Source organism: Nannobrachium achirus (assembly GCF_963921795.1).
Source record: "Nannobrachium achirus genome assembly, chromosome: 23".
Taxonomy (NCBI): Eukaryota; Metazoa; Chordata; class Actinopteri; order Myctophiformes; family Myctophidae; genus Nannobrachium; species Nannobrachium achirus.
Window position 1 is genome coordinate 36525325 of NC_137830.1, and position 13799 is coordinate 36539123.

The 13799-nt window shown below is 40.8% G+C and overlaps 1 protein-coding gene across 1 annotated transcript in view; it reads left to right on the forward strand.

The window, feature by feature from the left end:
- The window catches only part of gsap (gamma-secretase activating protein), a 123192-nt gene that overhangs the window by 35825 nt on the left and 73568 nt on the right, over positions 1-13799 (forward strand). The window contains exons 4-16 of the mRNA XM_080753978.1: positions 2078-2147; positions 3156-3203; positions 3629-3717; positions 5203-5272; positions 5716-5765; positions 5908-6018; positions 6773-6829; positions 6980-7026; positions 8000-8085; positions 9721-9798; positions 11218-11310; positions 11433-11525; positions 12449-12626. Coding sequence (XP_080610104.1) covers positions 2078-2147; positions 3156-3203; positions 3629-3717; positions 5203-5272; positions 5716-5765; positions 5908-6018; positions 6773-6829; positions 6980-7026; positions 8000-8085; positions 9721-9798; positions 11218-11310; positions 11433-11525; positions 12449-12626 — 1070 coding nt within the window. The remainder of the gene's footprint in view (positions 1-2077; positions 2148-3155; positions 3204-3628; positions 3718-5202; positions 5273-5715; positions 5766-5907; positions 6019-6772; positions 6830-6979; positions 7027-7999; positions 8086-9720; positions 9799-11217; positions 11311-11432; positions 11526-12448; positions 12627-13799) is intronic.

Consider the following 13799-nt stretch of genomic DNA (forward strand, 5'->3'; position numbering starts at 1 on the left):
GTCTTCACCGCTGGAGGGGGAGAGAGCTCGCACGCTCCAAATCTCACTGTCTGGGTATCTGGTTGATGTCGTCGTCGGAGTGGGAGAGATAGCGTGCCTCAATCCCACGGACTGGCAGTCCTGATGATGAGTCCGGCAGGACTCTATGTTGCGAGAGACCAGGGGACAGAGTCCCCTGTCAGCTGAGTGGTCTTGAGATCTCCTGTGCTGTTGTTATTTGTTCAGGAGCATTTTTGGAAGAGAGAGTTGTGTTCACCAGGGCATGGCAGCCCCCGGTGGCTGAGTAGTCTTTAGCCCTACTGTCCTGTTGTTTTCTGTTCAGTGATGTTTTTGCAAGAGAGAGAGAGAACCAGGAAATGGTCTTTTAAAGTCCAGAGGTGTGGCCTCTCTGTTAGGCCTGCATGAGGAGGAGTTTGGAGCAAAGATCTCTGTCACCTCCCTGTTCTTAAATGAAGTCAAATTAAAACTCCTATCAACATTCTGAGGAAACGTGATTTCCTACATTTGACCAGATATTTGTAATCATCATTATTTTAGACACGTGGAGGTATCAAGCATCATTGTTTTATATCGTTCAGAGGGCAGATGGGTTAAAAAGTTAGATAACCAAAGAAATACATATTCGTACATGTTAAAATCAATGCATAGTTGATGTACATCGTGTTAGAATACAACACATATGTTCATGTTATGGAATGTCATTGCATCAAGCATTTATCCTCACATTCCATGGCTTCATTGTCTCTGTGAGTTGCAATACTGTTGTGCATGAGGAGCCTGCAAGTAGGATGCAGGATGCTGTTATCAAGATGAGCTCATACCAGAGAGCAATAAAACACAGTCCTGACAGTTGGGCAAGGGGTGTTTGGTTTCACCCTGGAGTACCTAGCCTTCCTTTGGAGAAAGTTGGTTAGTCAGTGATGGGGGGAAGGGTACATTCAACCGGTCCTAACACAAAGGGTCCATTTGGTTGAATATGAGTTATGAATACAATTCATAACTTTTTCGTGTCCATATCTAGGCTTTCAGGCTACAGGTGTGATTATAATTGCTCGTTTCATGTCGTGGCTGTTCCAACTCCATCACAGGCTGCTGCTGTGACGCTTCGCAACGACGATGCGATGCTGCCAGGCACGTGCACACAGACATCAAACGGGGCTTGAGCCCCTGCCCGTTTAAGAGAGAATTGTCCACCAAAATGCCCTTTTAGAAATGTCAGCCCCTGCCTCTATAGCATTCTTTGCACGGCACGTCCCTGACCAACGCGGACCTGGCTGCACGACCGCGACTGTCTACAGTTTACAGTTTAGGCATTTAGCAGATGCTTTTAATCCAAAGCGATTTACAATAAGCAGATAACACAATATATAATATAAATATCACAATAATAAACAAGTTAATATGTCAGTACACCAACAGCAATATAACAATGCAAATGAAATAAATAATTAAAGAAAAAGGTTTCTTAAAAAAAAAAAAAAAAAAGATTAGAATAAACAGCTTCGAATTGCGAATGCTTCGAATTATTCGATATTTTCGAATATTCGAATTTATTCGAATCAACGGTGGATTTTCGGGCGAATATTCGAATGCTATTTTTGGCAAATTTTCACAGCCCTAGTTTACATTGAGATTATTATTATTATTTTTAACTCATATCATGTGTGAATAGTACTTCTGTATTAGGGTAGCCTGGTTGCAGCCCATATACCCGCCCACTCTCTGAGCTGAGTCTGAAATCAGGCTAGTATTAGAGCCAAATGTCCCCACAGGTAGTAGAATTTGAGAAATACGGCGTAGACATTGTGAGGTCCATTTTCCTGAGAAATGGTTGCTTTATGGTTAAATATTTTTAGAATTGTTCACAAAAATAATTGAAATTATTCAGGTTTTTTGGGGGTAGGTTTCAGTTGTAGGGGTAACTTCCTGACTCATACTTTGGTATATGAGTCATGCACAGAAAAAAGCAGATCTACAAACTCACAACTTGTGATCTGTTGAGAGCTTGTAGGTTGACGTGCTCCCCTACAGCTCCTGTATACATTTGACATGTGTGTGTGTGTGTGCTCCCCTACAGCTCCTGTATACATTTGACAAGCAGGTGTGTGTGAGCAGCTGCTCTGTTAACAAGGAGGAGACTCTACTAGGTGAGTTCAGACATTTACTCACAGGTCTCTGTAATCCAGCTACTTTTCAACAGGCTTTTTTAACAGTTCAGTGAGAAAGTGGCCTAACCTGAAACCATCTGGTCCACGCGGTTTGTGTCAAATTTGAAAGTGCCATATCTGTGCCAGAAGACAGCGTACCCTTGTCTGTGGTCTTCACTTGCTTATTGCAGTGGTTCTCAAACTTTTTCATGTCAAAGGGCCCCCAAATGGATATATATTTGTATTCGTACACTCACCGTTACCAATCATTAGCTGGGGACCACCTGTAACCCCCTCCAGGACCCCTTTGAGAACCACTGTACTAGATCACGTTGGGGAGAGTGGATCCGGTTTTAATAATAAATTATCCTCCCAAGCAAATTAGTAAGTAAACTTCAAGCATAATGACAAAGCTAAATACTGCAGTTGACTATAAGATAAGGTGAAATACAACTTTTATTGATCTGGTAAGGGAAATTAGGTCACCAAAGACAGCACAGCAGTTAAGTTACAGGGTACAGCTCAGTGGTCTTGTGGTTAGAGTATCCACCCTCAGACTGGGATTGGGGTTCGATCCCTGGCGGGGTCATACCAAAGACTCTAAAAATGCCTCCTTGCTTGGCACTCAGCATCAAGGGTCGGATTGGGGGTAAGTCCCTGTGACATACTAGTGTCGTGTCCAGCGGGTGTACTCACGCTAAGGAAACAGGAGATAGGCTCCTGCCCTATGGGCTGGTGTGTTACGTAGTATACCGTGCAGAAATTAAGCATATACTGTCTACTAACCATTTCGTCCATTGACCACACATGAGCCCATAGCCTATATGCGCGCATGTCTTGCACATGCAGGGACTTGTTATTGTATGAAAAAAAACTAGAACACACCACTGGGTTACAGGGCAAGACAAAAGTACTGTAGAATAGCCTTTTCTTTTTTTTTATATATAGTATAACATATCCTATTTGATATGAGACAACATTACTGTTGGTTTCCATGTTGTCTTTCAGCCGTCAGTCTGGCACAGAGAACTGGTGCAGAAGAGCGTTTCAAACCAGGTGACACACTCACTCACTCACTCACTCACTCACACACACACACACACACACACACACACACAGACACTCGCACTCACGCACACGCGCGCGCACGCACGCACGCACGCACGCACGCACGCACGCACGCACGCACGCACGCACGCACGCACGCACGCACGCACGCACGCACGCACGCACGCACACACACACACACACACACACACACACACACACACACACACTGACTCACTCTCTGAGAGAGTTACAGTGTGAGACGCATGTTTACTGTTCAGTTTTTAATATAAACCAGTACCTTAGATATTTTTGCCAGATTTTTCAGTTGATGTTAACCACTGTCCCTTCATGTAGCATGTTTAATTATCTCTACCACCGTTTATTTATCACTCCGTCTGTCCATTTCTCTCTCTCTCTCTCTTACCCTGTAGTATCAAAATGTCTGACTCTCCTCATAGAGATTTATCCCATCAACAACACCAGAGTCCTGAAGGCAGTAGACTGCAGGGTCAAAGTGCAGGTATTGTTTGTGTGTGTGTGTGTGTGTGTTAAGGCAACTTTTAACCGCACAGATTTTCCGCCGATGTGCGTCGATAAGCGTCATTTGCCGAACCGGGAGCTTATCGGCAGGTTTTTGGCAGCGGGTCAGGACCGCTATCGACCAGTAACAACGGAAAACTGAAAGGCTGGACTTTCCCAGTTTTGTTGAGTTGCTTGAGTTGTTTTGAAAAAGTTGTGAAAATGTGTGCAAATCTTTGAATATATGTATTTTCAAAGCGAACGTTTGTAACTCAAATTTTGCTTCTGGGGGGTCCCTGGAACTAAATATTTTGAGATGGGTGTCCGTGGCCAAATAAATATAATTTTGGGGGTCCTTCACATGTAAAGGTTTGAGAACCACTGACATAGTAGTCTCTCAAGAACAGACTAACTGAGCTCCAGTTAAGTGAAAAGGACATTTTCTTTGACGATGGCTGGCCAGATTGCTGACATAGAAACAAAGGTTTTTCAAAAAACCGTATAGAAGGATTCAAAAGACACGTATAGAATTGGGTCAAAATTCTAATTTTCACGATTTTTCAAAAATAGCAGATCTGTGAGCTTGTATATCTGCTATTTTTCAATAGTTAAAGCATAAAATAATGATACACAATGATGTGTACCCGTTCTAAATGGGTTAATCCACGTGATCTGTATTTCTATGGTTAAGACGCCCTGGTGCAGTCCTCTTCCCAGCGCCCGAACATCATGCTTCAGCATCAGCACTCCTGACACTGTGTGTGTGTGTGTGTGTGTGTGTGTGTGTGTGTGTGTGTGTGTGTGTGTGTGTGTGTGTGTGTGTGTGTGTGTGTGTGTGTGTGTGTGTGTGTGTGTGTGTGTGTGTGTGTGTGTGTGTGTGTGTGTGTGTGTGTGTGTGTACAATACAATTTAGTCCCCATCGCAATCTATAAACTGGTTGACATTTCCGTTGTGCACCTTCCCTGCTCACGGTTCAATTTATTTTTTACTGTCTTTAGCGGCAGGTCACGGGTTTTACTTCAGCCCTCTCTGCATCTGTAGACACAGTGTGAGAAGTGTTTGACATTTCACCAGTGAAATGGCTCATAGCGTCCTTCTCATTCTCTCATGTCACACGTGTTTCATACCGTGATTCAATAGTTTTTTTACACCAGATGGAGCTGTTCATGAGTTAATGGGTGATTTGAGAATTAATGATTAATGATTGATTTGAGAATTATAGCCAAAAAAGTCCCTGGAGGAAAATTCTAATGTCTTTTAAAAGTTAAGTAATGTTTTTAATGAAAATCTAAAAATAAATTGGTTACCGGTCTAAAAACTATGTTTATATTTGATGAACGCTGCAAAAAGGCAATGGCATGTGTTGATGCCAAACATGGTAATTCTTTTCCTTTTCCTTTTTTTTTAAGAAACCATTAAAACATAGTAAACATGGACAAAGCATTCATTCAGATACTGACTAGTGTTGCACTGTTTGGTTTCCTAGTTTCTCTACCCAGAGACAGACAAGATCACAGTGATGGAGAGTCATCTGCTGCTGCTAGCTGAGGATGGATGTGAGTCTCTTTTCTCGTCTCTTTCTCCCTGCACTGTGTAACTTTCCTCTCCTAACCCGGATTAGAACCCTGTTTCCTGCTGAAATGTTTACCATTGATCTAACGGAGCCTGCCTGCAGGAGCTGACAAATGTGTTTGTCAGATCCTGTGTCTAGATGAGACGTTACCTTTGAGACGATCTAAACGTCTCAATATAAGAGCGGGGAGACACAACTACCCCAATTGTATACATTTATATTGTATTAACATACCATACAGATAGAACAAAATAAAATGTATTCATAAAAAAAACAAAAAACAAAACAGTCCTGTTGAATTAAGGTTTTTGTATAAAATGTATTTAGCTGCCGCCAAACTCTGGTTTGTGTGTGTGTGTGTGTGTGTGTGTGTGTGTGTGTGTGTGTGTGTGTGTGTGTGTGTGCGTGTGCGTGTGTGCGTTTTAGATGTGGATCAGTACCATGTTATGCTGACTAAACAGGAGGGCTACAGAGTGGTAAGGCTTCTAAACAAATAAAGTAAAGTAATTCCCCATGTTCTTGTTCTGAGTGGAAAATGTATTTATTTATTTTTTCATCCAGATTCCACCGCAGCTTTTAACTGTGTGTGTGTGTGTGTGTGTGTGTGATGAAAACCAGGTAATGGTGAATCCAGACCGTTTGTCCAAAGCAGTGGACAGAGTAGCAGAAGACATCAGCTGGGTGCAGTGGGATGGACGCACGCAAAGACTGTACTACCTCACACAAAAGGTAACACAGGTACACACTCACACAATATCCTCACAGCCACCAAAAAAAAACAACCAAAAACTATAATTTGGCAAGGCCTATTACAAACTCGGGGAAACTCGTGTTTGGCACCAAGTGTGTTAATTAGGAAGCCGTGTTAAATGGTAAATGATAAACAAAATGACTTTGTTTCTATGGATTACTCTCCCCATGGAACGTTCATGGAGATTCCTCCATTGAGGCTCCACAATTTAATTGGCTTAGGAATGCGACAAAAACTTTAAAAATGTCCATGAATTCAAGGCTTCATGGGGTGAGTCATTTTTAGGGTGAATTATTCCTTTAATATACAGTAGCATCGAATATCCATTTTACAGTGGTACAGTTTAACCCTACAATGATTTGGTTATTTGAAAATAGCTGATCTACAAGCTCGCAACTTGTAGGCCCACTGTTTGCTTGTAGATCAGCTATTTTCTAAAAACATCTTGAAACAATTGGGAAAATATATGGTATGGGGTCCCTGGCACAATATCCTTTCAGATGGGGGTCCGTGGCCAAATACAGTACATATTATATTGTGGGTCATTGAGAACCATTGATATACAGAACATACATTATATTGCAACACGGTACTGATGTGTAGTAATTATTTATTTGAACTATAAAATGAAATAATGGGATATTATGTGTGATAATGAACCGTAAAGTGAAATATTGTGGTATTATTTATGATAATGTGAACCTATATTATTATCATTATGTGAACCTACAGGACAAATATGTGCTTCGAGCGGTCCAGTTCTACCCCACCCACAACTGTGAGACCGTGGTAAGACATCCATTGTTTGACACATTTTTATTTTATGACACATTTATCACGTTTCTTTTACTGAATACGTTCATCGCATTGTTTTAGAAAAGTGAAAATGTTTTTAAAATATTCATTTTTCCTGTGAGTAAATTTGTGTTGTTTTAACAGTTTGAGCTGACATTGGAGCTGCCCCCAAATCCCTTCCCTTCAATGAGGTGAGACAATTAGCTGTAGCATAGACCATTGGTTCCCAATTTGGGGTCCGGGGACCCCCAGGGGTCCTTTTGGGGGTCCCCAGCAAAAGTAGTTAACATAGCACCACAATAATTTGTGGTGCTATGTTAACAACTTTATCCATTTATATGTTGGATAACAGATCTACAAGCTATACAGTATCTGGTGTTTTTGTAAATCTGAAAAATATCGACAATGTGTTATCCTTTTGGACTTAACTCTTTGAGTGCCAATCCCGAACTAGTTCGGCTTTATTAGCGTATCGTAGAGTGCCGATCCCGAACAAGTTCGGCTTTTAAAAAAAAAAAAAAAAAAAAAAAAAAAAAAATTGAAAAAAAAAAAATTGATTTTTTTTTTTTTTTTTTTTGGACCCCATCAAATCTGGTGAACATGATTTCAATCGCGATTTTGCATGTTCCACCCCCATACAACCCCATCTAACATACAGGGCAGCCATTTTTGTTTACATTACATGTAAAACATAATGGCGATTATCTCAAGAATGCCTGAACGGATTTCCAATTGGATTTTTTTGTTTGAAAGCTGTGAACAAACTGCACAAATCCACTCCAATGCAATCCAGGATTGCATTGGATTTTTTAGAGCTCATTCTTCTCTGTTTTTTTCCCATGCATGAGGTGTGCAAGGTTTAATCATGGCTAAGTTGACGAAAATAAGGCTTCTAAAATGCTTGGTAGCCAATAGCTAACTTCAAGCTAACTTCATCCTCTTCCTGTACATGCACAAAGGAAAGTGTTCAGCCAAGTCATGGCTCCAGGGCTTGGGCATGCATTACCAGCATATCTCTATTATTCTCTGGTCACTGGGCGCCCTCTAGTGGTGATAGGCTGGCACTCAATGAGTTAATGTCTGACTGTACCACGTGCGGTTTACATTTCTGACTAACAAAGTATTGAATCAATCAAAAATGGTATACATGTGTTTGTTTACTAGGTTTGTGAATGTGGGCTTTGATCATTACCACCAGGAAAGAGCAGAGCATGAGCTGCTTAGGATGGAGGTGTTTACTAACACTATAGGTAATGCACACACGCACGCACGCATACATTTACATACAATATATAGTCACACAGACAAAGCCTTCATAATAATAATAATACCATTTTTCATTTATCTCATATTTTTCCCTCTGCCTGTGCCTGAAAACAAGAGAGTAAGTGAAAGTCATGATGTAAAAATGCTAAATTAAATAACAATACAAATGAGATACGATGGAATCACATAATCATCTTGATCAACCACATTTTTAAATACCAAAAGGTTTTGCCTTAATGAAATAACAGCTGTAGGTGTGCTACATAAATGACAATATGATATATATGATATGAGCTGAATCAGTTGCTAAACAAGATTTAGCGTAAAAAAGAAGCTAGTGAGTTTGTCAACAGCACCAAGTGAGGTGTTCATTTGCTTATTTAAAGACAGACTTGCCTTTTTAGGGTGGACTCATGAGCTTTTTAGCAGGAAAGACAATTGAAAATTCATGTGATGAGGAAATAGAAGGCATGTTAAATATGAATAACATTATTTGTTTTACTGTAAACACACAAAGGGTCCCAATCATATGTGATGTCATACTGTACGTTGTGGCTGTTTTTCTCAATTATGTTTGCCAGCACTAAAAAAAGAAATGAATAGAGGGTATGCACGTCCACTGGGACCCACCCCCCTAATCTAGACTGAGTGGCAAAACATTGAGCAGCATGGAGCATTGGAGTTTGGAAGTGCTAGTTGCAAATCATTCAACGGCCCTGCATACCACCTGTTTCTAAATTGCACATAATGCAGGAGGCAGCAGGATGTTGTGTTGTAGAAAACGAGTGCTTCCAAACTCTGACACTTGGAAAAACTAAAACCTGCACAGAATGTCTTGACAGAAAGTAGCTCATAACATGCCTATGGTGGATTTTTATGAAACAAAAACTTTGCAGATAGAAAGAGGATAATTCAAGCTTTCAGTACAGCCACAATGTTGGTGAGTTAACTTTGTTTAATACAATCGGATAGGACTTTTTTGTTTGGATGTATGGGCTGTCAATGGCAGAAATTCGTTTTTTGCCACTCAGTAGGCATTCCCATATAACTTCCAGCAACAGTGATGTCACATGCATACCCTCTATTGGCATAGTTGGACAGCAAAGAATCATTCTCTCACAGTGCACAGAACTCACACATAATGTCTTTTCTGTTTTCAAACCGATTTCTATGAAAATAATTCAAACTAAATCAAAAACGATTTGAAAAGAATGCCTAAAGAAAAGAAAAAAGGTCTTTATAATTATTACATTTCTTGATTCGTTTTATTTGTCTTGATTAATGTTGGCACTACAATGCCTAATAATTATTCACTGATGTTTGTTTACCCCTTTATTTTCAATAAACACTAACTGAACTAAGTGATCTAAAATACTGTACATGGATGACTGTCAGGGCCAATTAAACTTTATTGAGTGAAGGAAATATGAAACCAGAACCAAACTAAGTGGGGTCCAGACCCTCCGGGTTCCTTGAGGGGGTTTCAAATGGACCCTTACAGTTCTGTAACTCTGAGAGTGTACAAATGGAACCAAATGGACCCATTTTGTATGAGCCACTGAACCAGAAAAAAAAAATGATGTAGGTAGGTAACGGCACCCTCTTGTGGTTGTTTACAGGAAGTATGTGTGTGTGCTACAGCCAGCCTCCAAATGACAACCAGGAGCTAACCTACACCATTGTCCTGGTTCACAAAGGTAGGCAAGCATGCATGTGCATGCATGGGTGCGTGTAAGTATAGAAGAATTTGGGAAACTTTGTGAGGACAGTTTTCCCGGTCCTCAAAATAAGATAAATGGTGGTTTTATGGTTAAAAATGATTTGGAGTAGACATTAGAAATAAGAAAAACAATTGTTTGCTGTTTAGGATTAGGCATTGAGGTTAGGTTTAGAGGATGGGTTTAGGATTAGGTATAATTTAAAGGTTGGGTTTAGGGGTTGGGTTTAGTTCTAGGCATTTAGAGTTAGGTTGGGGTTAGAGTTATGCCTGATTTATACTTGGTTCTAATTAGTGTTGCCCGATCACGTGATCGGATCGGCCGCCGATATGGTCATTTTTATAAGATCGGAGATCGGGAAAAAAATATCGAAAAAAAAAAAAAAAACATATTTTCTGGGAGTACTGAAAGTTACAGGTAAGGTGAATGCGATACGAAATGTAAGCTTACCATAATCACAGTAATCCTTAATCATTTTCAATCATATTCAAGGGCTTTTGGAGAAATGAGACAGACAGAGCACTGCAGAGGGAAGGTGATTGTGTCAAGACTCTGTGTCCAGCTGGCAGCTGATGCCAATAAGTAGTAATTGGCCCCTTGTTAATGGATCAAAGGAAGGCAATTATGTCTCTCTGCACTGTCAACTAGCTGCTACTGCATACTTTTCAAGCAGACTGGTTAATTGGTTATTAACTTATTTTGTTTCAACTTTAAAAATGGCCAATGTTTTACCAGTTTTTATATAGTTTGTTGATTATTTTTTATGCTGTAATGGTCTATTTTATTTTATTTTTTGAGGTATTAAACAGGTTTTAAAAGTCCTTAAATCGTGACTTCACTGCCAAATTTCATAGGCCACACCAAAGGTCCGCTGCACAATGATTGAGAAACACTGCACTAGTAGGCCTATATCACTATACACTACTCATAAGCTTTGTTTTTAATTTGTTGATTCAGTGCTGCACTACGTGATAGAATGAATAGAATTTTTTTTTCTTAATGCCTTGCCAAAAGATCAGATCAGGAAAGATCGGGATCGAATCGGAAGCAATAATATTTGATCTGTATCGGATCGGGAGCAAAAAAACCCTGATCGGGGCATCCCTAGTTCTAATATAGCTACGCATGCTATTGTATGCGGGTGTCAAGCACCCAAAATAGTTGGTTTACAAGCTCACATTGTTTGATTGTAGATATCCATTTGTCCAGTCATACGGTTCATTGCAGAGCTCAACAGTCAATGTGAGGAGTGGTCAGGAAATGTGTGTGTGTGTGTGTGTGTGTGTGTGTGTGTGTGTGTGTGTGTGTGTGTGTGTGTGTGTGTGTGTGTGTGTGTGTGTGTGTGTGTGTGTGTGTGTGTGTGTGTGTGTGTGTGTGTGTGTGTGTGTCCGTGCGCAGGTTGCAGTAAGACCTTCAGAGTAGCTCTGAACAACAACAGCCCCCATCAGACAGAGACACACCACCAACTTCATCCTGTCTTTATCCCCATGGGTTTGTACACACACACACAAACACACACACACACACACACACACACACACACACACACACACACACACACACACACACACACACACACAACCCCCCTGACAGACAGAGTGTGTGTTTTACAGGGTTCTACATGTTGGTGTGTGTATCGGGGTGCTTCCTTCACTGCATCAACAGCAGACAACAGGAGATGCTCTGTCACTCTCTCTTCCTGTCCGGTAAGACTCACTTCATTCTAGGTCACTCTAGAGTCTAGTGTATAGTATACAATTCATTTTTTTTTTTTTTTTTTTTCAATTCAAAGGAGCTTTATTGGCATGAGAAAACATACGTTTACATTGCCAAAGCAAGTGTCACAAATAAAATAAAAACAGTTGAAAATTGGGAACATATATACAGTGGGAGGAGGTACAGCATTGTGTATACACACATACTCTACATTAGTGTTTCTCAAATGGGGATACGCAGGGGTACTACAGAATTTTGACTAGCACAGCTGTTACAGAATAGAAAACAATAGGCTACTTTTATTTTCAACGTATTGACATAAAACTGGACTTTTTATGTCAGTATTTTTTTTATCAAAATGTTGTCGATTAAAGGGGGTAATCAGCAATCAGCAAAATGGGGTACTGAAACCCCAAATGTTTTGAGAAGCACTGCTCTAAGTGACATTGTATGTCAGGGAGAGCTGCGTCACAATTTAAAAAAGAAAACCGGAAAAAAAACCTAATAGAAGCCAAAAGAATCTAGCCTAGTAAACTGACTCCTCCCATCTTCAGTGCATTCGAATGAAGGCAGGAAGAGAGACTGGTTTACGAGGCTAAAAAGAATCGCCATTCTGGGTTCCTCCAGAACTCAGGATTTGAGTTGTGGGTTCCCAGATCTTAGGGCTAGTACCGCATCCTGAGTAGGACCCAAATACAAATCTTCTACCTATATGTGTGTGTGAGTGTGAACAGGGGGTGGGAGAGCACTCCCATTTGCTTGATTGACTAGAAGTGTCTGTCAGCCAGAAATTGAAGAATGATCGATCAAAATTCAATTGACGATGCAGTGTTGGGTCTTCTGTCTGTGTGTGTGTAAACCTGTAGGTTCTGATGCAGTGTTGGGTCTTCTGTCTGTGTGTGTAAACCTGTAGGTTCCGATGCAGTGCTGGGTCTTCCGGGCCTGGCGTCCAGTATTGTGGTACTGGGACAGCGCGACGAGTCCTCCGCCTCCCTACTGGATCTGGCCAGTGGGCAGGCCTACACAGCTGCGCTTAGCCCCGCCTACCTTTTCCAGATACTGTACGGAGACCTGCCTACCTGCACTCCAGAGTGAGTTGTGAACATACTAAAGCAGGGATTTTCAAAGTGGGTGACGGCCGGGGCACCCTGGGGTGCCGTGATGCCAGTCCAGAGGTGCCTCGAGATAATTTGATAATATTTGGAATTCATCAATATCACTGCATCAATATCACTTCACTATGCTTAGTAAAACAGATCTGATTTGCACTGTACTTGATGAGTTCTTTTTCCATCTACTACAACTCTCTTCACCAAAAATAGCAGATCTACAAGCTCACAACGCCTCACGTTGTGACACGTTGTGAGCTTGTAGATCGGCTATTTTTGTTGAACCTTCCCCCCAGAATAGGCATGCTGGGGTTCAAGTGGTTAAACGTCAAGTATAACGTTATTTTCAGTCAGTTCTGATGGAAACGGATATTTCTCCAATATGATGTAAGATTCTAAAATTTAACAATGTAACTCAGGGGTGCCGTGGATGAAAAGGTTATTTACAGGGGTGCCCTGAGTCAAAAAAGTTTGAAAACCCCTGTACTAAATGACGAAGGTGCTTTTTACCAGTCCTGCCTTTCCACCATAGACTGTATAAAAGATATGGACAAAGCGACTCCATTGGTTTCTATGCAGCGCAAATAATGAATTGCATTTTTTTTTTTTTTTTTTTTATAAATGAAACAATATGGGTCCTTGGCATGGGTGTCGCCATCATAGATTGAAATGCGATCAGAGGAGGCTATTGGCTGCCAACGGTCACGTGCAACCGCAGGGATACATGGGAGAATGTGGTCGAAGCCTCCCGAAATACAGCACACGAAGAAGAACACAGCCGGCTGGTATCAGTTTAGTTGGCCACGCCCCCCCACAACTTTATCATCAATTTTAACATAAATGGGACCTTATTTTCACAAAATGCATATCATCGTGATTGAAAGGCAATTTTTAACTAGCGATAGGAACCATAAAGTATGTATGAAAGTGTTAATTAAAGGGCCTACACCATGCTTTTAAAACTATATTTTTTGTATAAATATATGCTCAAAATTGAGTCTTAGACAGGTTTTAACCCTCAACAAACACTCTGACCATTCTTTTTGTTTGTTCTAGCTCTACTATAATGAGGCTCTCCAGCTGCAATACCAAAACGGCCTCTGTTTGCTCAGGGGCGCATCTAGTGGGGTTTTTCCAGAAAAAAAAGAAGTTTTT